We start from the raw sequence: 25,620 nt of genomic DNA, 5'->3' as shown, positions 1-25,620 counted from the left end.
AGCAAGCTTGGCCCTGAAGCAGGAACTTTCTGCAGCAGTAGACTCGCAGGTGAATGCAGCGAGAAGGTGCCCGTGGGAGGACGACCTGGTCCCTGAGCGTGGAGACGTCTGTGAATATGGAGACTTTCCAGAAAACCATCAGGGACCCCATCCCACGAGTGAGATGAATATGGGGATAATCTGCACTTCCACCTGTATCTTTAAAAAAAATTTTTTTTAATGTTTATTTATTTTTGAGAGAGAGAGGGAGACACAGAATCCGAAGCAGCCTCCAGGCTCTGAGCTGTCAGCACAGAGCCCAATGCAGGGCTCGAACTCACGGACTGTGAGATCATGACCTGAGCTGAAGTCGCACACTTAACCGCCTGAGCCACCCAGGTGCCCCCCACCTGTATATTTTAGAAGTGAGAAAACCCCAAAATAAATGTGACCAGATCTTAGATCAGAGGTCAGAATTTATTCAGTATTCCAGTATCCGTATTGGACAGAACACCTCATTATGAATACAGGCAACTTTCACGACGGGGGGTGGGGGGGGGCTCCCATCCTACTGAATGCTGGAACATTTCTCTTGCAGAGAATCCTGATCTGGGGAGGCGTCTGCCGGTATTCTAGTACCACACGGAATCAGCTCGTTCACAAACAACAGGAACTCTACAGACGCAATAAATGTGAGGGCTTTCAGGGAAGCAGAGCTCATTCAACGTCAGAGAATTCACACTGGAGAAAAACCACATGTGCGTAATGGCTGTGAAAATGCTTTGAGAAGCTCAGAGCTAATTAGACATCTGGGATCTCAGAGCAGGGAGGTGCTCTGCGAGCATAATGGGTGAGGGAGAGCCTTCAACCCGAGCTCGTCCTTAGACGACGTCAGCTAGCTTAGTGGGGACATGAGTTGGTCACGTGTGATGAATATGGAGAACTATCTAGGGGAAGCGCGGAGCGTATTGAACACGAGATCATTCATCCTTGGGAGAAAAGCCTGTGAGTATAATCGATGTGGAAAGTCATTTAGGGATCATGCAGCCTTTTCTTGTCACTGGAGAATTCACGGGAAAGACACTCTTGTGCTGTACAGACCGTGGGAGGGTGTTTAATCCGTAATCAGGCTAATTCATACTGGAGAAAAAACCTTGATTACCAAGCGGGAAGAAAAGCCTTCAGTTCTTTTCCTTACTGGATTTCAGAGAAACCCTTGCAATGTATGGGGCAACTGGGGGTGGGGCGGGGAAGTCAGCATTTACTAAGTATATCACATTGAAGCATCAATCACATCAAAGGAGGGGGTTAAACTTTTTGTTTCATCCACCCCTGCGCTTTCGTTCTTTTCTCTGATTATGTCAGGAATTGTTTTTGTCTTTAGTAACGTATTTTCCTAATAGTACCATTGCTTTTATATGCTTGGCTTATAATTCTACTAGGCATTCAGTACACTTCTGCTAAATGAATGAAGTAACACAGCAGACAAACACCAGGGTTGGCCTGGTTTTGGCCCCCGGTGGGGAGGATCCCCGCGGTACACAGGCTTAGTGGCACAACGAGGCTTAGTGGCACAATCTGCCGGTCACAAATTCGAATGTCATCGCGACACATCCGTGTTTGGGCCCCATTCATTCGATGACCTTCCATGGGCCACACCTCTACTACTGATGATCTGGAGATGCCAAACGGATGACTTCTTCAAGTTCTGAACGTCTGAGGAGGACGCCCCTTTATCTTTCTTGTGTATCTGAAACTGGAAATCGAAAGAGGAAGGCCTAGAGTTCTTGAGTTCAACTTCTTCTTGAGTTCAGCTTCCCTTTCATAAGGGAAGGAAGGACCATACATTTTCTTGCGGTGTGTTGAAGAAGCACCCCCCGGCCCCAGCCCCACGGCTCGATCAGAGTTGGGGCAGAAGAAAGTTTCATCTAGTTCTTAGCAGCCCACTGCTTCCCTCCTCTCAAGCTAACTCACATGATCCTCAGATGAAGCTCCAATGTTTCCTAAAGACATCCTTGCCTCTCACTATCTTTACTCTGCAACTGAGCAGAAGAGATTCAGACCTTGTGCATTTCGGGCTCCTAGCTTTGCCGAGAAGACAGGAAGAAATGGTGGAGAAAAAGGGACAGGTGAAGAGACAGAGTGAAGAGCGTGGAGGGCAGGGGGGCAGCGCCCGCACACAGGGAAGGGCCACAATTCAGGCCACCTTGTTCCTCAGAGGATCTAAAATGCCAGTAGGGCTGGCAGGAGGGTTCGCTAAAATGCCTAGTTTCCCCCCAGTGTAGTTCCAGTTGCCATAAGCCCCTCCCAGCTAGTACTTGGCACTTAGAAAATCCTGCTGTGCACCCTGGCCTCCTGCAGAAGTGATCTGACCCACTGCCATTTGCCCGTTCAAGCTCGCTGCTCCCTCCACGTGCTTTCCATGGCTTTCTGGCCCATGCTTAGGCTCTCCCTCTCTCCCTCCACTGAACTTGTTCATCCCCAAATTCATCACTGAGCCTCATTTTAGAAGAAGACTCATCGCTATGTATCTAGATCTTTCCTGAGTCTATCTTTCCTCATTTGTGTTCAACAGGCCCTGGGATTTGGGACTAAGCGCTAGAATTGCTCTGTAGGCTGTGAGAAATCTTGACCTGTATTTCCTACCACGTAAGTACGTTTTCCACTGGCTAAGTTTCGGGTGGGTTTCCATTTGGATCTAAACCAAGAACCATGGTGCTCAAAGGAGTTGGTGACAGGCGGGTTCAGAAGACTGCTATACTGGTTAAGAATGCCTTAGTTCCAAATAGCAGAAATCTGCTTAGAAAATAAGGACACTTAATTAATATATCAATAAGACTGGAAGCCGGTGGTTCCAGGATAGGTATAGTGGCTCAACGATATCATCAAGGACCCAGGCTCTTTTTGTCTGTCTGCTAGGCCAACCTTGGTATGTTGGCTTTTTCCTTTGGTCTGGTTGCCTCGGGGTCTCAAGATGGCGGCTACAGTCCTAAATATCATGTCCTCCGACATCCACGTTCAAGGCAAGAAGGAGGGACAGGCCTCTTCACCATCCTCCCTTTAATCAAAAAGCAAATTTCTTCCCAGAAGGTCCTCAAGCCATTTCCTCATAAATTTTTATTCGCAGAACTAAGTCACATGCCCACCTCAAAGCCACCTGACAGCCAAGGGAGTAAGTAACGGGCTTGCTGCCATAACACACACGGCCAGGCTGGGCCTGGGGACCAGAAGGCACTTGGGGTGCCCTGGGGCTGACTTCCTCCTCGGCCTCTCACAGGTCTCGGTTCTGCTCTGGCAAGTCCCTGCTTTCTCCCCTCACCAGTAACAGGCTCGTGGTTCCCTCCACGCTCAGTACGTTCTCTCGTGTCACAGCCTGTTTCTCTTCTATGTCCCGAGTTTCTTCTTCAGTTTAATCCTGGCCAGCACATGGGTCCATCCAGGCCCTACTGGCCCTCCCGACATCCTGTCACGCACTGTGACGATACTGTCTGATTTTTTGGTGCCAATGTCCCCAAAGGGGAATCTGATTGGTCTAACTGGCATTCCTTGAATTTTTGAGCCAGCCAGGGGACTTCGACTGTCATTGGCCAGCCTCTACTGGGTCCTGGTCCGATGACCTGTCGGGGGGGAGGGGCGAGGAGGCAGGGTCATGTGATACAACACAGCCCCCAGGCGGCAGCGCCCCTGCAGAAGGGACACGGGGCAAGGCCGGTTCGGTGGCACCGAAGAGCGTGGATCGTGGGTTTGCGGAGCCCGGAGCAACGCTGTGCGAAGATTCGGTCACTCTGTGAAGAGAGAGGCCACAAGGGAGAACACGGAAGCCCCGGACACACGAGTGAAGAGGCCATTTTGGACATTTTGGCCCCACTCCGGCGGACGCCACACGAAGAGGAGGAATCCAGCTGGCAGACAGAACCAAGGCCCCTGAACTCGGGCCACAGTCCGGCCACCTTAGCCAAATGCAGCCACCTGGGCCGCTCCAGCTGAGGCCCAGACACGGCTGCGCAGACCTAACTCGTTCCTGCTCTAGAGGCTCGGCCTGCTTCCCTGACTCGCCGCATCGAGAGCAGAATCATAGATTCTTGTGTCTGTGTGACTTGAGTGTCTCCCCAAATTCCCAAAGCAGAAATTCCAGTGACTGCCGGCAGGAAGTGGGAGGTCTCTCGCGAACGTGGCTGTCACCGGCATCGGGAGGTTCAGTACCTACTAGACTTGGTCTCTTAGAGGCCATTTTCTGGCTCTGACAGGCTGCAGAAGGGATTGTGGACGGAGGGCCACTTCGATGCGGCCACACAACAGGGGCAGAAAGCGGGCTGGCGATTCCAGTGACGCAAGGAACAATCCCACAACGGGCCACATAGAACCTTCAGGCACAGAGGGGCAGACCCGGATTTGAGCCTCTGCCCCTCCACTTAGCAGCTGCGTGCTGTTGGGTGAATTATTTAACCTCTCTAAGTTCCTTTCTTCATTCTAGCACCAGGACAGGAACATCCTATTTCCCAGGGCTGTTGGGGGGTCACGAGAGACATTGTGCCTGAAGCCCTTGGCAGTGTGGGCACTGGATGCAGGGTGGCTGCTGTTACCCTGAGAGCCTCACGCTCGTGCCCAGTGTCTCCGAGGCCCAGTGAGGAGAACCGGCTGCTGAGCAAGCGACCAAGAGCCTGGCTTGGCCTTTCTGGAAGCGGGGCTCCACTGGTGTCCTCCACGGGGTGGGGGGCAGCAGGGAAACGGGGGGCCTTTACGTATCATGAAGCCCTTTATGGCTTTCTTTCTAGACCTGGTTTCTCGAGCGTTTTCTAGAAGCCTCTGGAGCAGCTTCGCCAGTTCCCCGGGAGCGGCGAGCTTAGAGTCACCTGCCCCTCCAGCGCCCTGCACCCCCAATGCCTTCACTTGATTAGCTATTTCCATCCCTTCTACCTGCCTGCATGAATTTCTATCTGGTCGAGCGCTGGGATGGTGATCAGGGGAGTAATTTCAGAGAGTACTCCAGAGACCCACTGGAAATCTGGAAATGACATTCCAGCTCCAAGCTTCCAAGCCTGGAGACCCCTGGCGGCGGCTGCGCTCCCGCCCCGGGACAATCGCGTGAGCGCAAAGGCCCCTGGCAACAGATAGAGGGGTGGCCGGCAAGGGCCCTCCCTTTCTTTTTCTTTCTCTCCTTAGCCCTCAGTGGCGTGCTCACATCTCCACTGGCTTCGGGGTCCAGCAGTTTAGCAGCAGCCCGGGCTCCCAGGAGATGCGGGTTCCATGAGCACGGCCAGCATCTGGGACTAGCTCTTACGATCTGGCCAACAACATTTCTAACTTACTAGCTTTAAACGAAAGCAGAAGAGAGCTCCGAGGCTGTACGAAACCCTGCATGTGCACACAGGGTTTGTCCCTTGTCCACAGGGGAGGCAGGGACTCTGCAGCTAACGAAAGAAAAGGGGCGCTGTGTGCGTCCTGTGCTTGGGACCCAGGCCTTCGCCATATGCCAAGGGGAGGAGGCACTCATTGGGGGTAGGGGGGCTCGGAGGAGGGGGTACTTCAGGACGGTCACTAACGTCCGTTCTGTTACCTTCACGAACTCCCTGGCTGCCAGTAACTACGGGAGCACCTGCCCGCTCCACGCCGGGTGAATCCTTACTACGTGCCAGGTGCTAAGCCAGGCACTGTGAACACAGAGCTGCTTCAGACATAGGCCTTGCCCTGAAAGAGCTACAAGTTCATATTTGAGAGTTGGTCCCTATGCCTGCCGTACTTAACCAGGACACTGCGCGGACGGCTTCACGACCATACCCGTTTCTTGCTTGTTCCCTGCCTCCCCCTCCCAACGGCACTCCCAGGCAGCGGCAGAGGCAACGGGGATGAAGCAACGGCCAGCTTCCGGGTATCGGGGCGAATGTGGCAAGGCTGCCTGCGGTTGGGGGGGGGGCGGGGGGAAGGGGTGGCGGCAAGGACGAGGTCACCTTCCTCCTGCATGAGCCGGTCACCGTCCCAGGGAAGGCAGGCCACGTCTTCAGTCACAGGTGTGCCTCCACCCACGACCTCGCTGAGCGGCGAGCCCGTCCTCTTGGACCGTAGCGTCCACAGCCACAGCCAGTCTCCACCCCAAGTCCCGCGGTGCTCAGAGGAGCCACGGAGAATACCAAGGACGAGACGTGGTTCTTCCTCACAGAGCTTCCTTTAAGTCTGTTTGAGAAGGAGAAGGCCTAGAAAGGTCATGAAGGCCTAGAACACTGCGTGAGTGCTGGCTAGGGCGTTTTGTGGGCCGTGAATTCTTATGGAAGCACGGAGCGGGGAGTCTAACTGCAGGCCTGCAGAGTCCCGGGAGGGCTTCAGGGAAGAGGCGGGCTTTGGGCCAGGACAGGAGGGTGGGCAAATTCAGAGCACTGGGGAGGCCTGCCCTCCGGGGGGGACCCGTGACATGGGCCGTGACCACGGGCGCTCAGAATGCAGCTGGCCCATCACCCCCTCGCGAAAGAAAGGCTTCAAGCCGCAGCGCCTTCTCTCGCTCAGCCATCACCAGAGGAGACAGCCAGAGGCCGGGAGGTTGGTGCAGTCACGGAGCTTTGTTTCTTGGAAATGGGGACCTTGGTGTTTGTTTTGTTGGTTTTTTTTAAAGTTTATTTATTTTGAGAGAGAGAGAGAGAGAGAGAGAGCGCGCGAGCACAAGGGGGGGAGGGGCAGAGATCGAGGGGGAGAGAAGCCCAAGCAGCTCCCTGCTGTCAGCACGGACTCAACACGGGGCTCTCACACAACCGTGAGCTCATGACCTGAGCTGAAACCAAGAGTCAGATGCTTAACCAACTGAGCCACCCGGGTGCCCGCCCCATGGAAATGGGACTTGTGACAGTTTCATTTCCTATGGTGTCATCACGGTATGAGGCCAGGACTGAGGACATCCTGTGGACTCCAACAACACTCAACCTTCCTGCCACAGCAGAACCACGGGGCCACCCTCGAAGGGGGTGCTGCCGCTCCCGAGAGGCTTTACGCTGATAAAGGCATTGCTTTGGGAAACCACGAAGCCCAAACCTCGCTCCGCTGGGAGGATACGCGTGGCCGCGCATCTGGGCAGGATTCCGGCAGGATGTCAAAGAATTCGTACAGAGGAAATCTCTGACTATTATTATGAATAAGAGAAAATTTCCATTCATTTCCTAATCCATCCCACAGAGAGTCTCTGTGAATGGCAGCCACGGAGGAAAACCCTCAGGAGGAGGCGAGCAGCTCTCAGAGACGAGAAAGTCACAGGGGAGGGGCGCGCAGGACACATTGAGCCCAAGCCACGTCAGCCCAACCTCCCGGGTGTCACGCGGGAGAAACTGGCCTCTGCGAGCAGAGGAGCGATGCTCTGAGAAAGCACAGACCTCGCCCTACAGCAGATGAGCCCTTCAGGAGCTAAATCTTTCAAATGTGGTGAATCGAGGGCCATGATCATCTGAGGAGAAGTCAGCCTTTCTTCATCCCCCTAAGATCCTGGCTGGCGCTCCTCGGAATGAGGGAGCTCACGGGGGCCCGCAGGGGGCTGCCGCATGGAAAATGTTCATATCAGAGAAAAGCACCATGAAAGGAATCTACAGGGGCGCCTGGGGGGGGTTGAGTCGGTTAAGCGTCCAACTTCGGCTCATGTCATGATCTCGAGGTCCGTGAGTTCGAGCCCCGAGTCGGGCTCTGTGCTGGCAGCTCAGAGCCTGGAGCCTGCGTCAGACTCTGTGTCTCCCTCCCTCTCTCTCTGCCTCTTCCCTGCTTGTGCTTTCTCCAAAATAAATAAATAAACATTAAAAAGAAAGAAAGAAAGAAAGAAAGAAAGAAAGAAAGAAAGAAAGAAAGAAAGAAAGGAAGGAAGGAAGAAACCTAGAGAAGGATTTGGCTGGAACTTGAACTTTTAGCCCCAGTGGTGGGACCACAGACCATCTATCTGTAAGGAATGCAGACACCTGTAGGACTGTTTGCTCAGGGTCAGTCGCGCATGTGTTGTCCTTGGGGTCCACAACGCTGAGCAGAAGAGAAGAACCAGGGCTCTGGGGCTCCGTGTTTCTGGGCCTTTCCACATGGCTGCGATGTTTCCTCATCGCCCCTCCTCCTTCCTGGCCATTCAGTCAAGGGTGGTGTCACCTTTTCTGTTCTTGCCGTGGCCTCATGAGGGTGTGGCTGGCAGCCTGCCTTCACATAAGCCCCACCTGTCCCTGGTGTCATCCGGCAGGCAGGAGGCCACTTGTCCACTGGTGACTATCATCACATGTACCACCACCGGTGAACGCATCCCAGAGGCGCTGCTGTGACTGGTTCACTCGTCCCTCCATCCATCCAGCCACGCCACGGGCACCCTTTCTGCATCCCGTCTGTGCTGTGCCTGGTGCTATTACCCGTGCTGGGGATAAAGGACACGGGACGGGGAGGTGTCAGTGACAAGCGGTGTGGGTGACCGTGGGGAAAGGAGAAGGGAATCGGGAAAAGGGTAGTGCCTCGGAGATAGCGGGGGGGGGGGGGTGCCTCGGGAGAGTGCGCAGGGGAGACGGAGGCACAGGTCTGACTTTGTGACTGCCGGCCGCCGGCCAGGCTAGCATTCGACTTCTCGGAGCAGCCCTGCAAGCCCGGTACCGTCAGCACCACCTTGTAAATAAGGAAAATGAGGCACGGGCACAGCCGGGAAGTGGCAGAGCCGGGGTATGACACCAGGGGTGTCCCGCTCCTCGCGCCTCTGTCTCCCCGCCGCCACAGGCAGTCAGCTGCCCTTCAGCACTGCATCTTCCTCGGGGTGCGTTTCCACAGACACAGGGGACCGGAGCGGTACCTGGTGACCTGGGGGGAGGGGGATGGAAGGAGGGACGAGGACTGGCGTCTGCAGACTCTACTTCAGGGATCAGGGAAAGGCACACTCGCTCACTCCTTCATCCATCCAGCGAACTCGGACGGAGCCCCACGGAGCCCCAGGCGCCGGGGATGCCAGTGAGCAAGATGGACATGGCCCCGGCCCTCACGTTGCTTCCGTTCGTTCTAGGGGGCGGTGGACGATCCAGCACGCTATGGGTTTTGGAAGGGAAGCACGCGGAAGCACAGAGGAGAATCGCGTAGCCCAGACTCGCAGGGCCGAGAGTGACTTCTGGGAAGAAGCAACGGGCCGGCCAAACCCGAAAGAGGAAGCATCAGCCTGGGGTGCAGAGAGGAACACGCGGGAAGGTGTGCCGTGCGATGGAGCAGAGGCAGAGGGGCGCGAAGGCCGCCAGCGTAGTGTGTGCGAGCCAACAGCGCCGGAGGACCGAGGACGATGGGAAACCGTGAAGGGGGGTAAGCGTGGAGATGACCCCAGGAGGCTGGTGGTTCACCCCTTTCCTGGGCAGCCCCAGGCTGCGACAGCGAGGAGAGAGCTGTCCGAGGATTCAGGCAGATGTGGCGAAACAGTGACTTCTGTCCTTTTGCCCCTCGTGGACCAAGAAGGTTTCCAAGAGATGCAGTGAGCAGTAGGAGCCATAAATCGAGGACTGACTGCGGTGCCTTCGACGGGAGCCGGCAGCTGCCAGCTCTGGACCCGAGCAGAAAGCACAGGACGTGCATGAGCAAACACCCCCCTCCTGTGGCCGAGAGAGGTATTGCCATCGTCCTGTCTTGGTTCCCACCCTGAAAGGCAGGTAAGATGAAGTCCCGGAGGCAGGTAGCTGTGGCCCCCAGGAGGTTCCCCGCCTGTTTTTTGCCCTTTTTTTAGAGAAATCTGAATACTGGACAAAATGTGTATGGAGGCTTAGAAACAAATGCTGCAAGGACAGTCAATGTTACAGATGACTAATTTTCTTTTCTTCATTTTGTTCAGATGTATTTAACATTTTCTGTCACAGGGGCGCCTGGGTGGCTGTCGGTTAAGTGTCCAACTTCAGCTCAGGTCATGATCTCACGGCTCAAGCGCCGCGTCAGGCTCTGTGCTGACAGCTCAGAGCCTGAAGCCTGTTTCAGATTCTGTGTCTCCCTCTCTCTCTGCCCCTCCCCTACGCTTGCTCTCTCTCTCTCAAAAATAAATAAAGATTAAAAAAATAAAAATAAACAGTTCTGTTACAGACATGTATTACTTTTGTTGAGAAGAGAGTAAGTGTATTATCACTTTTTTGAAAAGGCAGAAGGACAGAGAAAAGTGGCCCAAGAGGGGGCTGAAGTGGAGACTGGGTGGCCGAGGTGACAGTGGAGCGGCTGGGGGACAAGCCGCTGCCCAGGCCAGCTCCCTGTGCCCTTCCACGCCGGGGGAGCACTAACCCCGCTGGCTGCAGGGCCACACCGAAGCCCGTGTTTGGGGACGGGGCCTCCTGAAGGAGTGGCCGACTTGGAGTGGTCCAGGGTCCTCTCCCGTGCGGGCTGATGCCGACTGAGGGCTGGGTCTGCCCGGAAACTGTGGCCACGCATGTTCCATGTATGGGGTCTCTGCACAACATTTCTGACTCGGAACAAGGCACTCACCTGGCCTGCAGTGTGGGTCACTTTTGTCACTGTCATGGCTGCTGCTTCTCTCTCCTGCTTGAAATTCTTTTTTTGGGCGGGGCAGCTGCTTGGCCTCCCATCTGAAGGTTCCCTAATGCTGGTCTAAGGTACTGGAACATTCCGAGGTGTCTCCCAGCTCTGGTACCTGTGAAGTCACCTGTGGGTTCTGCTTTCAGCAAGTTCCCAACATGAGCTGAACGCCTCGTCCTTACTCCTCGGGCCACCGTCTGTAATTATCTGTGGAAAATCCAAATATTACCTGTTTGCTCTGCAGAGAAAGGCCGTGGAAGTAAAACACACACCTGCCATGGGGGATGGATTGAATAAACGATGACATATGATACAGCAATGATAAATAAAGTTATAGAAAATAACTGATCATCCATTTTTTTCTTCCAAATTTTCATTTAAATTCCAGTTAGTTAATGATCATATATTTTTTATATTTTAATTAAAAAAATTTTTTTAACGTTTATTTTTGACAGTGAGAGAGACAGAGCATGAGTGGGGGAGGGACAGAGAAAGAGAGAGGGAGACACAGAATCCAAAGCAGGCTCCAGGCTCCTAGCTGTCAGCACAGAGCCCGATGCGGGGCTCGAACCCATAAACCGTGAGATCATGACTTGAGCCAAAGTTGGATGCTCAACCGATGGAGCCACCCTGGGGCCCCAATCGTGTATTTTTTAAAAAGGTTATGAGGGGACCCTGGGGGGCTCAGTCAGTTAAGCGTCTTGACTTCGGCTCAGGTCATGATCTCATCTGGAGACCCAGGGGCCTCTTGTACGAGCGAGTGATGACCATTAGATGCCTGACCCTAGAAAGGTCCCGAGGGTCAGGGAGGAGTCGCTGGGGTGCCAAGGAGGCCAGGAGGTCACTTGGGGACACAGACCAGCAGCTGCTTACCAGCCAGTCCACAAGCATTTCAATACCTGAACACCCCCCATCCATCCATTCTGGTGGGCACCAGAGGAATGTCATGCAGGAGTCTGGCCTCCTCTAATACCGTGTCCCACGGATCCCAATGGTGACAGGAGACTCTAGAAGCTGTCCAGTGTGTCACTTATTTCAGTGTGGGAGCTTTTCAATAAAACCACACTTCCACAGGACGGGGCGTGATGTTCTCCTGACGTGGGCGTCCACTGCGTCCAAATCTGTTAAGTCCCCTCTCCGTCCCTCCTGCTCAGGCAAAGATCAGGACGCGCGGCCGATCAAAAGCAGCAGCCCCCTAGCGGTGGTATTTGGCTTTGCAATGAGCACTTAAGAGTCCCGGTACAAAGCAACGTGCTGAGTTCTGAGAATTGGGGGCAAATGAACGGTGATGTCATGCCTCTTCTCTGAAGTAAGGGACAGGAGTGCGTCCAGCCCCTCCACCCTGCCTGCTTCTCCTTCTGGCTGGGATGGATGCTTTGTTGGGTCGTTCTCTTTGATTCCCAACTGCCTGCCTTTCCCCAGAGCAGGCCTCCCTTCCATACACCCAGGGTGGCTGGATCTGCTGGGTTCCCTTCAAATGTTGACTAGAGGCTACATGATGGAAAGAAGAAAGGTGCTATTACCGTCAATAAAGGTCTCCATGAGCCATACCATGGAGTGCCATGTAGCTAAAATGCTACCACACCAGAATTCAAAACAGCCCGATAGCGTGACCATCTCCAGGAAATGGAAGGCCACGCCGCTGTGGTTGGGGCACTGGGGGATGACCTGACATTCTCTGCTGTGCTCCAATGACCTCAGGACCTCGCTGAGTCCTGGACTTGAGGTCTCATGCCAGGTGGATGATCACACTCAACTCCCAGCACAGGTCTGGACGCTGTGTGTTTTGTCCTGCTTTTCAACACAGGAGTGTCCAGGAAAAACATCAAAGACTCTGACCTGCTCCCCAGGGGATGCCGCCTCCTACCACTGGTGCAGAGCTCCCAAGATCCACGTTCGAACTGGGGCTCAAGTGTGCTGATTCCCCTGCTGGGCGTGGGGAGCCGTCTCCCCCTGGCAAACCTCCTGTCCTGGAGACCAGTAAGAACAGTGGGAGCTCTAAAGGAAATAAACGTAGTTACTTGCTTTTCTTTTTTTTTTTAAGATAATGTTTTGTTAGACCTTTTCCTCCAGTGTATTTTTTAAAAAAGATTTTATTTAAGTAATCTCCACGCCCAACACAGGGCTTGAACTTACAATGCTGAGATCAAGAGTCACACGTTTTCCAACTGAGCCAGCCAGGCACCCCTCTTTTTAATTTTTTTAATGTTTATTTTTGAGAGACACACACACACATACAGAGCATGAGTGGGGTAGGGGGAGAGAGAGGGAGCCACAGAATCTGAAGCAGGCTCCAGGCTCCAGGCTCCAAGCTGGCAGCACGGAGCCCGACGTGGGGCTCAAACTCATTTACTGCAAGATCATGACCTAAGCCAAAGTCGGATACTTAACTGACTGAGCCACCCAGGTGCCCCCCAGAAGTTCCAGTTTTTCTGAATCCAACCTAACTTCTCCCCAGTGGCTTCTAGTTGAGCTGAGCAGTTCTCACTCAGGGTTTCTTATGAGGGTGAAGCCAAGGCGTCTGCTGAGCTGGAGAATTTTCCAAACTTTGCATTTAGTTGTCTCCAGAGATAACAAGTTTTCTAAAAACAGTCTTTGCTGGCCTTTCAGCAAGAAGGTATACAGAAGGGATACGGTGAAGTCCTTCCTCTGAAGTTTCAAGAACACAGCAGCTAAGGAGCTCTGGGATTGGGCAGTTCAGCCAGAAATGTGAAACATGCACATGACTGTGTGTTGTGATAGAAGAATATGTCTTTTAGTTTCCATAGAGAATGATTCGAATTTCAGTGGTTTAAATAATGACTTAAACGATGCACATATTGGTAAGAATGAGAATCAGAATGTCAGGAAAAACAAACAGACAAACCTAGGAAATGATCCTATGTTTCATTCCATCAAGTGATTGAACTTGATCCTCAAAGGTACCAGGAAGAGAGAAGAGGAACACAGAGACACGGTGTAGGGTCAAAACAGACGTGGCCTTCATTTTCTTTTGGAAGACCTACCCCTCCCTATCTTCAGAAGTTAGTTCTCTCTTCTACCTGCTGGCCTGGGTCATTTTCTCACTGGAACCCTCCACACGACTCCCACCTCCTCTTGGTCGCCCAGGGGTGCCCTCCCCGCCCCAGCCCTACTGTCTCTGGGCAGAATGGCCAAGAGCTGCTCAAGCACCAGCAGCTCCAGGATGGGCAACTTGCAGACTGTCCCTGCGTCCTCAGTCACCGGCGGGGGCTCCTAGAGCCATCGCAGAATCGGGTGGGGTCCCGAGCCTCCCGGGTCTAGAACTCTCTGAAGTGCGGACAGGCCAGCTCCTGGCTGGGAGGCTGATTACCTGGCAGCATAGTCTTTCCCCTACGAGTGGTCCTCTGCTTCCACCTTCACGGTCAGAATTCTGTCCTGCTTCTGAAGGATCCCGAGGCACTGGGACACAGCCCCCAGTCACTGCTGTGGTCATTCTTGACTGGAGAAGTCCCCAAGGAGGCTCACTTGTGCCGTGGGAGGGTTCGTTTCAGACAAACTCTCCCTGAGCGTCTTATTTAAGAAACTTTCTGAAACACAATAGAATTAAATAAAACCCCTTGATTATGGTCCTTTTCAAGATCACTACAGAGAATAAAACAGTACGACACCCTCTCTAGTATCCTTCACCCAGTTTTCATAGCTCTTTATTTTCTGCCCTTCTTGTCTCCCCTCGCTGGCCACACTGGGTATCTTCCAAGCAAATCTCAGACATCATTTAACTCGTAAAATCTGCAGTATGTGTCTCTAAGACACTTTTCCTTTTTAAAGCATAACCCTAACAGCTGAACTTTTTAAACAGTGACTCATATCGCCCATCAATGTTTACATTTCCTGGATTTTTAACAATTGCACAATTGGTTGTTAGACCCATGATCCGAATAAAGTTTAGAGGTTGCATTTGGCTGATGAGTCTCATCTATAGGTCCACTTCCCTCTTTTTTTAAAAAGATTATTTTTTAATCTTGTAATTTGTGAAAAGAGTTTCAGCTGCCTGTTCTTACAACGAAATGCCACTTAACAGACGTTTGGGCGCCAGTTCTGTGCCAGGTACGGTGCTCCGTGCTCGAAAGGGAAGCGTGAGCACACAGACAAGGGCCTGACCCTCGCTCTGGGGCAAATCGTGGACTCTCTCTGGGCTTCGGTCCCTCCTTCTCTAGCAGAAGAGACTGGACTAACTGCTCCCCCGAGGCCACGCTCTCATGCCGCTCTCATCGCTACGACCCACTGCGCGACCCTCCGCACCACGTCTGACAGCTACCTTCCCCTGAGCCAGGGCCGACACCTCGCCTTGCGGCCGCCCTCCTGCCTGGGCTCCCGAAAGCCGAGGCAAAGCCTTCTCTGTCGGAAGGGCGGGTGTGGCTGCGACCCCCGAGCTCTCTCCGACCGCGGGGGCGAGTAACGGTCGCAACTCGGACCTCGCGCACTGGCCCGGCTCCCCCCCAACTACAATTCCCAGAGGCCTCTTCGGCGAGCCGTTCGCCGCGGAGACGGGCCGGGCTCGTGGGCTCTACAACCGTCGGCGGTCTGGGCCTGAGGAACAGTCCCCACAGCTTCCAAACAGACAGGTCACGTGTCCCTGCCACCCAGGCCTTGGTCTTGGGTCCGAGGAGACGGAGCCCTTACGCCGGAGAGAGGCCATGGAAAGACAGAACTACAGTTCCCAGAGGGCCCCGGGTGCACTCCGCTTCCGGTCGCGCGGCACCGAACCGGTAGCACCGAACTGTTGCTAAAGGAGACAAATCCCGAGTATTTGAGCTCCTGAAGCCCGTGAACAGAGGAGCGAGAGACAGAGAAGAGGGATAGAGGAGGAAAGGAGAATGGGAAACTTGGTTATGAAGCAACGGCAGGGAGCAGCTCCCCGCCTGTTTACCTTTTCCACGGACGCTCAGGGCCGGAGCGAGCCTCGCACAGCCCTCCGGGAAATGCAGGCGACGCTGCACTTAGGCCTATGGGAACCGTAGTCATTGATTAACGGTCACTACGTTGAGCACCTGCGAAAAACCCGGCAAGCTGAACGTAGTGGCAGAGGGGGGCTTGAGTCGCCTTCTTCCTTCTTGTCCACCAAACACAAAATTTACCTCCTACACAGTTACAGAACCTGTCCCGTTTTCAATGCCGTATTTCAGACATTCCGCATTTCCTAGTCGACCTGCCCCGAGTCATGTTCCCCTAAGTCTAGTCTCTACGGCCACCAAAATAATTGTCCCTGTTCTGCTTAGGGCTCTTCAGCAGCTAATAGAATCAAGTCCGGGTCCATGCTCCTTGACCGACATATATATTTGACCTAACTTACTGTCTTACACTAGCTTCCTCATACGTAAGAATCATTCTTTTTAGGGGGCGCCTGGGTGGCTCAGTCTGTTGAGCCTCCAATTCTTGATTTCAGTTCAGGTCATGATCCCAGGATCATAGGATCGAGTCCCGTGTGGGGGCCTGCTTAACATTCTCTCTCTCCTTCTGCCCCTCTCCCCTGCTCGCGCTCTCTCCCCCTCTCAAAAAAAGGACCATTCTATTTAGATTGTTCATCTCATTTGTGATTGATACCTTAAAACCATTGTCACTGCTTTTTTTTTAAGTTTGTATATTTATTTTGAGAGAGAGGGAGGGAGAGAGGAATCCCAAGCAGGCTCTGAGCTGTTAGCCTGGAGCTGGATGCAGGGTTCTAACCCACGAACCCTTAGGTCATTACCTGAGCCGAAACCGAGAGTTGGAGGTTTAACAGACTGAGCCACCCAGGCGCCCTGTCACTTTTTTTTTTTTTAATGCAAAGCACAACTTCCTGCTTTTAACCGTTGCACCCCCAAAAAGGGCGCTAAATTCCAAGTGTAGTTGGATTTGCAAAATATTCTTGAAATGTACTTGAAATAGGTTTCTATAAGTAGAAACCAAGTCACTAAATACTTTGATAAAATCAGAATTTTATTCCTCTGGACAAAATATTTCATTACATGATATGGGTAACACACACGTGGGTGTTTTCCAGGCCTCGTAAAGTCACACAAAAGAGGGAAAAAAGGATAGTTCTGTATAAACTCCACAAAACTCCAGTTAGACAAAATGCAACACAGGTGAGTTATTTTTATTTTACATAGCACTTTGAACGTCCGAAAACTAAAATTATGCTCCCATCCAAAGACCTGCTTAAGTGTGAGGTAAATCTGCACTGAGGCTTTAGAGGAAGGAGGCATACTTTTTAAAGCTATCAGGAGGCCTAGATACGAATGAGCCGTAGAGTGCAGGAAGACAGATGAGGTGTTGCTCACATCAAAGCACGGAGAACTTTCCTTTTGAAGTGGGAATACTTGGCAGACACAACATTTCCATTGGCTTTTAACTTTGGTAGGAAGAATGGCCAGTATCATAAATGTAGAGAATTATTTAACTGATAAAGCAGTTTCGAAGTCACATCAAAAACATGTAATCTGTTACCGTTTCAAAAGCAGAGGAGTTTCCTCCCTCCTCGCTAATTTAATTCCTTTGGATTTGGTTTTTAAAACGGGATCCTTCATTTGTTGCTTGAGGAAAGAATACATCTGTTGAGAAAGTATCAGCCAAGGCCAAGATAGTCCCAACCATCAGGTGGGGAAGGCTAAAGTCAAGACCTAGAAGACATAGTTCAGCATAATTTTCTTAAGTGGTACAAACAGATACTTTTTTAATGGGTATCTTTTTTTTTTTTTTTTAACTCTTGTACGTCTTCGGTTGCCAGCAAATCTCTCCTCTTTGTTCTAACAATTTCGCCTACCCTTTGGATACAAGGGTCTTCTGCCGTTCCACAAAAAGTATACTGATCTCCAGCAGCTTCCCTGAGCAATTTCCAGATGTGGACACTCAGGGTGTGATAGGAGTGACTCACGCATAGCCCTCTTTGCAAGCTACAGCTTCAGTACTATCCCATCGTTGACTGGTGTCAGGAAATCTAAGGCTAAGTTCTCTCTGCAACATACTTGCAAGCCACTTTCTGGGTGCCTGGACTTCAAGGAAAGTTATTTGCCCTGGAGTGCTGTGCTTGTGGCTTCACTAGGTTGTCTCGGGGGTGACATTCTCTCCCTTGTTCACTGGTGGACTCATCTGTCCCGTTACCATGGGACAGGGGAGAGAGCAGGGGCGTGGGTGGGGTCCAGCTCTGTCCCTGTCCCTAACTTGCTGGGTCACCTCGGACTGGTCATTTGTCATCTCCCCTTACTCCCCACAAGCCTGCTCCTCTTCCGTTAATGCCGCAGCGAGCAGCATCTGGGGCGGGCTGAATTATGGCCCCCGAAGATCTCGGGTCCCAGTCCCTGGGACACATGCTGTTTCATGACATCTTCGCAGATGTGATTAAGTGAGGGATCTTTAGGTGGGCACTTCATGCAATTATAAGTGTCCTTATAACGAAGCGGCAGAGGGAGGCTTGAGTCAGATACAGAGAGGTATGTTCCGTGGGCCATGCCAGTCGTGCACTTGACAGGAGACGGCCGGTAGGGTGGCCAGTGACATGCTGACAGAGGTCAGGAAGGCAACCAGAGGACGCGCCCCAATAGTAGCACAAACACTGTCCGGACACCCTGACACTGCAAGGAAATGGACTAGAACCTTGAATTGATTAAATATTTATCCCAGAGACTGAACTAACCTGGAAACTTAGAATCAACTGTTTTTCTATGTCTTGTGATCTAAAAAAAACAGTTGTTTCTCATTCTCCACGGCCCTTACATTCTGTAAAGTCACCATGCACACTGGGTTAGGGAATACCGAACCATCGCTTCTGGGTAAATACAGGGTTGTGTTCCTGTGCACCTCTGACCACACTTTCATCAGCCATCAACACGTAACCTTGTTTTATGGATGCTTCTGTTTACATTTCTTTTTACTTTATTTTTTATTCAAAAAATTTTTTGATGTTATTTTTTGAAACAGAAAGCACAAGCTGTGGAGGGGTAGAGAGGGAGACAGGAACCGAGGCGGGCTCCCCGCTGACAGCAGACAGCCCGATGCGGGGCTCGAACTCACGAGCGATGAGATCACGACCTCGGCTGAGGTCAGCCGCTTAGCTGACTGAGCCACCCAGGCGCCCCTATCATTTTTTATTTCAGAGAGAAAGAGAGTGTGAGAGCATGTGAGCAGGGGAGGGGGCGGAGGGACAGAGAGAATCTCAACCAGGCTCCGTGCTCAGCGTGGAGCCCGGTGTGGGGCTTGATCCCACCACGCCGCAATCGTGACCTGAACGGAAATCAAGAGTCGGGCGCTCAACTGACTGCTCCGCCCAGGCGCCCCTGGACGCTTCTGTTTAAAGACACCTTATTTAATATGTGTTGTTGATTCACTGAACTTACAGCCGACAGCGCTAGAACTCATGCTGGAATGAGGCTCATCTAAAGTACTTGTTTCGTCTGTAAGGCACATCGCAGCCTTTCTACGCTTAGGAACACCAGCCAGTGCTTCAGCACCACGTCCGGGGGTCATTTTAAACAGCGAAACCACTCACGAAAAGCACACAAATGTGAAAATGTGGCGCTAAACAGGCTGTGACAGGGACACCCGTTTACAGCATGACAGCTGAAACAAGAAGGCAGAGCGTGGCCTTGATCAGCCTCCGCTGGAAACGCGCGTGCCTGGGGGTCAGATTTTTTGCCACTCTGAATAATGGTGAAAGCGCTTTGAGTGTTGGTCCGGGGGTTACAAATACGTTTCAGCCAGTAGGCAATCTGCAAATGCAGAACCCATGAATGAGGATCAACTGTACCTTTCTCTGGCCTCAAGTGTGGTCCAGGTCTCCCCATTATCTAGGAGGATGGGAGCGTGGGCTTTAGACCAATTACAGAAAATCCAGAATCCGTAACTTTTCCCCATATCTAAGGTGCAGTACTTAATTTCTGAACTCAACCTCGCCACTATCTAGAGGAACAGAATGGCAGTTCCACGAGGGTGGAGATTTTTATGTTTTGTTCAAGCTGTACGTGGTCGGCGGCTAGAACAGTGTAACATGACAAGTCGGTATTTGTTGAGTGAATTAAGGAACGAAAATCCCATTCAAACCAACACACACGAACGAAACTACTATTGTATCGTTTGGCTCGGACAGTTATAATTCCTCTTGACGTCTAGGAAGAGGAAAGAAAAACACCTCAGCTTTCCAGCTCTTGGAGAGATCTGGGGCAAAGGAATCAGCATTCGACAATAGGATTTTCTCAACTGAACGAAGGATAGAGAACGAACGGTAGGAGTCAACTCCCTGGTAGACTGGTACCTTAGAGCAGACAAGGAAAAGCTCTTCTGCGGCCACGGGGAGGACACATCAATAGCTGGACGAGATTCTAGATGTGCACTGGGAAATGAGCTGACCCCATCTGCAACGCGGAAGAGTGCGGATGAAGGCTGGTCACGTGATAATCGACATCTCCTCCCGGTCTCTGCTTTCAGACACTGAATTGACTATGCTCTTTAAATACTTTATGAACTCCACCCTGATCTCTTCAGGGTCATCCTCCAGGTTCGAGTGCACCAGCTTCAGCTTGTTCAAGGGGGGTGCTTAAGGAGGAAACAATGTAATTAGGCATGAGCTTTGAACCAGGGGCCATTTCTAGCTCCCGCTGACCCGAGTCTTAACAGAAGCCAATTTGTTTAACTTTCTAGGGTCCAAAAGTAAAGGTGGGTTTTGCCTGCCATGATTTAACAGATGAAGGTTCTACCGATGCACTCACCATAGTGCTTGGCATATAACAGGTGCTCAATAAATAATGCCACCACACTGCCACCTGGCGTCCACTTCCAGGTCCCCTTTGTTCTTACACCAGAAAGGAAGAGATTTCTGAATATCGCGAGTCATTTTCCATGAGCATTTTGTCACCTCTGTAATGGTGTGTGTTACGTGCTAACGGGAGTTTTTCTGGAGAAAAGACCAGTCAGGAAAGAATGTCCCTAGTAGTACTGATGAGTGGCTAAAACCAGGTTTCCCCCCTCTTGGTGTCTGCCTGCTTTTAAAGTGTCTCTTTCCTGGCCTGGATGCTATGACGGACAGATCGTCTAAGCTGGGGATGCCAATTTACATGGTAGGAAAAACAAATGCCTAGGGCACATCAGGTGCTCAATAATTGCACGTAGCAGCTGGTTTCAAAGACCCAGAACAATATACAAGGGACCAGAACATTCAAGACAAGAGCGGGAAAGAGAATTCCAGCCTCCTTACACAAAGACAGGTTTCCTTTATCACTTCCGGAGCCTGGTTTGTGGTGTGCGATCAGCAGACACCGAGTGTCCTGTAGGAGCTGCTGCTGGACGAAGCAGGAATACCACATGTCGATTTCCTTCAGGTGGCTTGGGGTGTCGGCATTGAAGACGATCACCACCCCGTGGGAATCCTTCGTCAGGGCTGGCCAGCAAGACTCGAACCTGCAAGGCAGCACTGGATTCAGAGCGGATGTTAGGTGCTTCTGGTTTCTACCTGTGGGACTTTAAAAATAATGTCTTGGGGCGCCTGGGTGGCTCAGTCGGTCAAGCGCCCCACTTTGGATCAGGTCACGATCTCGCGGTTCGTGAGTCTGAGCCCCACGTGGGGCTCTGTGCTGACAGCTCACAGCCTGGAGCCCGCTTTGGATTCCGTGTCTCCCTCTCTCTCTGCCCCTCCCCTGCTCACGCTCTCTCTCTCTCTCTCAAAGATAAGTAAACATCAAAAAAATTTATAAAAATAACCTCTTCGTGTTAATTGACAGATGACTTCTCATTGTGTCATAACCCGATCCTTAAAGTTCTCAAGAGCGGTGCCCATCACCAAATAATCGATCAAGCCCCTAATACATGCTAGGGAGTGTGCTGGGCCCGGGTCCAGGGTGCTTGGCGGGCAGCTGGGTTTTGAGCCATTTGATGAAGCAAACCCTCTTCAAAGGAAAGTACGTACTTGGGGTCACCGCCACAATCCCACAGCTCAAATTCACACGCCGTGCCTTTGTCGTCGCTGGTGACGTGCGGGTTCTCAAATTCCAGGATCCTAAGAAATAAAAACAGAGGCAGCATCTCTACTTCGGGCATGGTATACTTGTGGGATGCCACCGTCACCCAGAGAAGCGGGGGGCCCTTGGGGAGACAGATTTGTCGGGGCTCACCTTACTCCCTGGGTCGGATTGTATTCGGTGATGTCAGAAGATTCTGTCAGGAAGTTGGCCAAAACGGTTTTTCCACTCTGTGGAAGTGAAAATGATAAAAGGGCTGTGCTGAAGGGCAGGAAAGTAACCACAAGCGAGCCTCCAGTAGCCGGCTTGGATTGCCGGGCGTGGTGGCCACCACGGGATTGCCACGGCAGAGGGCTCTCTCCGCTTGGGAGGAGCTCGCTGCCTTACTGTACGTGGTGGGCACGGCCTGCCCTGGGACCCGGGGTGCATGGGGTTCTAATGCCATCTCTGCCACTGGGTGACCTTACCCACACTGACGTCCCTGGCTGGCTCTCCGTTAACTCGTCTGAGAACAGAAGGGAATTGTTAGCGTGAGTCTGTCTGCTGCCACGTTCCTCTCCGCATCAAGAAACCTCCCCTGAGGCCCGGAAAGGGGAAGGGAGTTCCTCAAGGTCACAGAGAAGTTCAAAGGCAGAGCTGGGTCCCTCAGTGGCTGGCCGTGCCACACCGTCACACAGGGCCGTTCCTCCGTTCCTCCTTCTAGATAATACAAGTCCCACACGTTGCTAGTAACAAAACAGCCCTCAGGGGCCCTCCGCCCCAAACACCCATCCGTCTGTCCGCTCCATTCCCTCCCCAGAGGTAATGACTATGATCTGTCTTCAGGTATTTTCTATACATTTGTGCCATTCGTTTAACAAATATTGTATATGCTCGGATATAAGACAAGGGGTTTTTCTTCCCCCCAAATTATTCCTCAGAAGGGAATCTCTTACACTTGAGTCCTTGTAAAAATCTCTGAAATTAGGCCCTGCTCTCTCGGTTGTTTTATTTTGAACAATTGCTTGGTTAGAACAATTTCAATCAATGCCAGTTTGGGGGGCTTGTAGAAGTCACTTGAAAGAATCAGAAAAAGATGAGGGCTTAATACGGTGTTAGTAATTTTTCCCGACCATGCGGCCTCACAAATTAAATGTCACTTAAAAATAACACAGTTGAGTGGTTATGTTTGGGGAGATCACGAATGTTTATCTATAGGATGAACACATAAAGCAAATGGCCCGATGTTGTAGGAATGGCTCTTCGGGCTGGAGTACATTTCCAGGAACAGGGTCATACACAGATTCAAAAAGTCCTTATATCCAAAACTACTCAGATGATGGGCTTTGGGATGTGTTTTAAAAGTGGCTCTGGTCATAAAATTAACTTGGGTGTCCAAGGTGCAGGAGAAGGGCTTGAATTTTAAAACTGTGTCGTGAGGCACGAGGGGCACCTGGGTGGCTCAGTTGGTTAAGCATCCAACTCTTGGTTTCGGCTCAGCTCTATCTCATGGTTCATGAGTTCGAGCCCCAAGTGGGGCTCTGTGCTTGGGATTCTTTCTCTCTCTCTGACCCTTTCCTGCTCATGTGAATGCTCTCTCTCTCTCTCTCTCTCAAAATGAATAAATAAAACTTAAAAAAAAAAAAGCTATCATGAAAGGCAAGTATGGAATAAAACAGCATTTCCAAATTAATATATATCTTAATGTTCCTTTAAATGTATACATAAAACATTATAAAGGTGTATTGATATATTTCGTCTATGTCCTTAAAGTGTATATACACGTTAGCCAAAACCAACTGATTGAGGGGAAGGATTCTTCTGGGAAAATGAAGAAGCTGCCTGTTTGGTATGTAAGGTATTTTTAAGTGTCTATCCTGCCAGGTGCTGTTGTAACACATACGATAAAATAGTCCTAAGTACTAGAATAAAAATCAAACAGGATGGTGCACCTGAGTGGCTCAATTAGGTGTCCGACTCTTGGTTTCAGTTCAGGGCATGATCTTGAGGTTCGTGGGTTTGAGCCCGGCAACAGGCTCCATGCCGGCAGCATGGAGCCTGCCTAGGATTCTCTCTCACTCCCTCTCTCTCTCTGCCCCTCCCTGCTCGCTCTCTCAATTTGAAAAAAAATTAAAAAATCGGGGCATCTGGGTGGCTCAGTCGGTTGAGCGTCCGACTTCAGCTCAGGTCATGATCTCACTGTTTCCAAGTTTGAGCCCCGCATTGGGCTCTGTGATGACAGCTCAGAGCCTGGAGCCTGTTTCGGATTCTCTCTCTCTCTTTGCCCCTCCTCTGCTCAGGTTGTCTCTCTCTCTCTCAAAAATAAATAAACACTAAAAAAAAATTTAAAAAAATCAAACAGGATAACGTCATAGGGACTTTGGGTGGTCAGGGAAGGCTGAATGGGTATTTTTTGAGAGAGAGAGAGACAGACAGACAGACAGACAGAGTGTGAGCAGGGCAGGAGCAGAATGAGAGGGAGACACAGAATCGGAAGCAGGCTCCAGCCTCTGAGCTGTCAGCACAGAGCCCGACGCGGGGCTCGAACTCATGGACCGTGAGATCATGACCTGAGCTTAAGTTGGACGCTTAACCAACTGAGCCACCCAGGTGCCTCAAGCTATGCACATTAAAACAAATTTTTTTTTTTGGTTTATTTTTGAGAGGGAGAGAGAGTGCGAGCAGGGGAGAGGCAGAGAGAGAAGGAGACAGAATCTGAAGCAGGCTCCAGGCTCCAGCTGACAGCTCAGAGCCTGACGAGACCAGGAGATCATGACCTGAGCAGAAGTCCAATGCTTACCCGACTGATCCACCCAGGTGCCCTGCAAGCTATTGCACATTTTAAAGTTAATCATTGGACTGCCAAAGAAGCTGTTATCAATGCCCCATCAACGAATCCTAAAGTACTCATTTCCTTACGAGCATCCTCATGCTTCATGTTCCCATTGTTCTAACCTTTTTGCATCCACTCTGATGGGCAAATTAGGGTCACCTTCTTGTTTTAATTTGTGTTCTTGTTAACTGTAGGCTGAATAGCTTCTTATACTTACTGGCCAGTTGTACTCATGTGCACAGACTTTGCTCGGTTTTCTGTTGAGTTTTCTTTACTGATTTGGAGACTTCCCCTGTGCTTGCTACCTATTCTTTCTTTGTAATGTATTTTGCAGATGTTTTCCCCAGGCTCAACTTCGCTGTCATTTCTTTTAAGGCTTCCTCAGTTTTGTGTTGTGCTTGAGGCGACTTTCCCTGTCTCAAGATGCATAACACATCTCTCCGTATATGCACATACTACAGTGATTCTCAACGCGGGGTCCCCGGACGAACAGCGTCAGTAAAAGGCAGATTCTGAGACCCCTCCCACACCCACTGAATCAAAACCCTAGGGCAGGACTGGCACGTTGTGTTTTTCACAAGTCCTCCAGGCCAATCGCGATGCGTGCAGGAGATGGAGACTATTCACTGGCCATTTCCACGTTGTTGTTGTTTTCCACACTTAGCTTTAGTCCAAGGGACTCTATTCCTGTGTATGACGTCCACACGTAGATTTAATTCCCACTACCACCACCATACACACACTGAGAGCGAACACAGTCTGCTTTTCTTGTCCCACAGGCATGGTCATTAGGGCCAACCTCACGGGCAAAGGAGAGTCGTGGAACCTAGACCCGGCTTCCAAAACGCCACTCACGACTTTCAGGCCTCACGAAAACCGGGTCAAGGTCTGGGGGCGCCAAGTTCCCGCTGAGGCCAGCGGCGCACACCGGGTGGGCGCGGGGGGACGAGGTTCCCGCCTCCTGGGGGGCTCCTGGCGCCAGGCACAGCCCCGGGTCGCCCCCGCGCCCGCCCGGGCCCCGCCCCCCGCCCCCGCCCCCGCCGGCCGGGCCTCACCTCGCAGGGCCCCACGAACAGGATCTTGGCCTTCAGCATCGCGGTCGGCCGGAGCCCTCCCCGGCGCGGAGGAGCGGAAGCCGCCGCGCCGCTTGGCTGCCTTCGTTTCCACGGCGACGGGAGCGGCCCGCGGGGGCCGACGGGAGTGGGCGGGGCTGACCGCGCGAAGGGCTAGTTGGTGGGCTCCCGCCTCGGGCCTGGCGGCTGCCGCTTCGGGCCACAGGTGGGCGTGCAAGGCTACCAGGAGGGTGGAAGGGAAGCGAAAGCCTCGGATCCAGGAAGCCGGGAGGACTGCAGAGCTCGCACGTCCCGCCTCTCTCTTTATAGGGAGGGAACTGATTGCACG

At 51.9% G+C, this 25,620-nt stretch overlaps 1 protein-coding gene and 2 long non-coding RNA genes across 6 annotated transcripts; 1 reads left to right on the top strand and 2 right to left on the bottom strand.

The window, feature by feature from the left end:
• Positions 1-442: 442 nt before the first annotated feature.
• Positions 443-14,914, bottom strand: LOC109250540 (uncharacterized). Its single transcript, XR_002073070.2, has 4 exons — positions 14,738-14,914; positions 13,790-14,006; positions 10,408-10,665; positions 443-6,150 (listed from the first exon to the last, which is right to left on the bottom strand). It is a non-coding gene; the product is annotated as an uncharacterized LOC109250540 (long non-coding RNA).
• On the top strand, positions 6,098-10,017 carry LOC128774753 (uncharacterized). The gene is made up of 2 exons (XR_008419211.1): positions 6,098-6,201; positions 8,966-10,017. It is a non-coding gene; the product is annotated as an uncharacterized LOC128774753 (long non-coding RNA).
• Positions 14,915-16,377: 1,463 nt separating the features above from the next.
• Positions 16,378-25,405, bottom strand: IFT22 (intraflagellar transport 22). 4 transcript variants are annotated; one of them, XM_053894276.1, is made up of 6 exons: positions 25,275-25,386; positions 24,437-24,636; positions 21,561-21,637; positions 21,356-21,445; positions 20,648-20,863; positions 16,378-19,989 (listed from the first exon to the last, which is right to left on the bottom strand). In XM_053894276.1, coding segments are annotated over exons 4-6 (366 nt in total). In that variant the 5' UTR covers positions 21,357-21,445; positions 21,561-21,637; positions 24,437-24,636; positions 25,275-25,386; the 3' UTR covers positions 16,378-19,840. The 4 variants fall into 4 exon arrangements, with proteins under 4 accessions (XP_053750251.1, XP_053750252.1, XP_019277138.1 ...); XM_053894277.1 differs by having other exon boundaries at positions 24,437-24,632; positions 25,275-25,379; XM_019421593.2 differs by lacking the exon at positions 24,437-24,636 and having other exon boundaries at positions 20,648-20,910; positions 25,275-25,405.
• Positions 25,406-25,620: the final 215 nt, after the last annotated feature.

Source organism: Panthera pardus, unplaced genomic scaffold (genome assembly GCF_024362965.1).
Source record: "Panthera pardus isolate Hobbes unplaced genomic scaffold, ASM2436296v1 HiC_scaffold_4, whole genome shotgun sequence".
NCBI classification, from domain to species: domain Eukaryota; kingdom Metazoa; phylum Chordata; class Mammalia; order Carnivora; family Felidae; genus Panthera; species Panthera pardus.
This window is presented reverse-complemented; position numbering and strand designations above follow the sequence as displayed.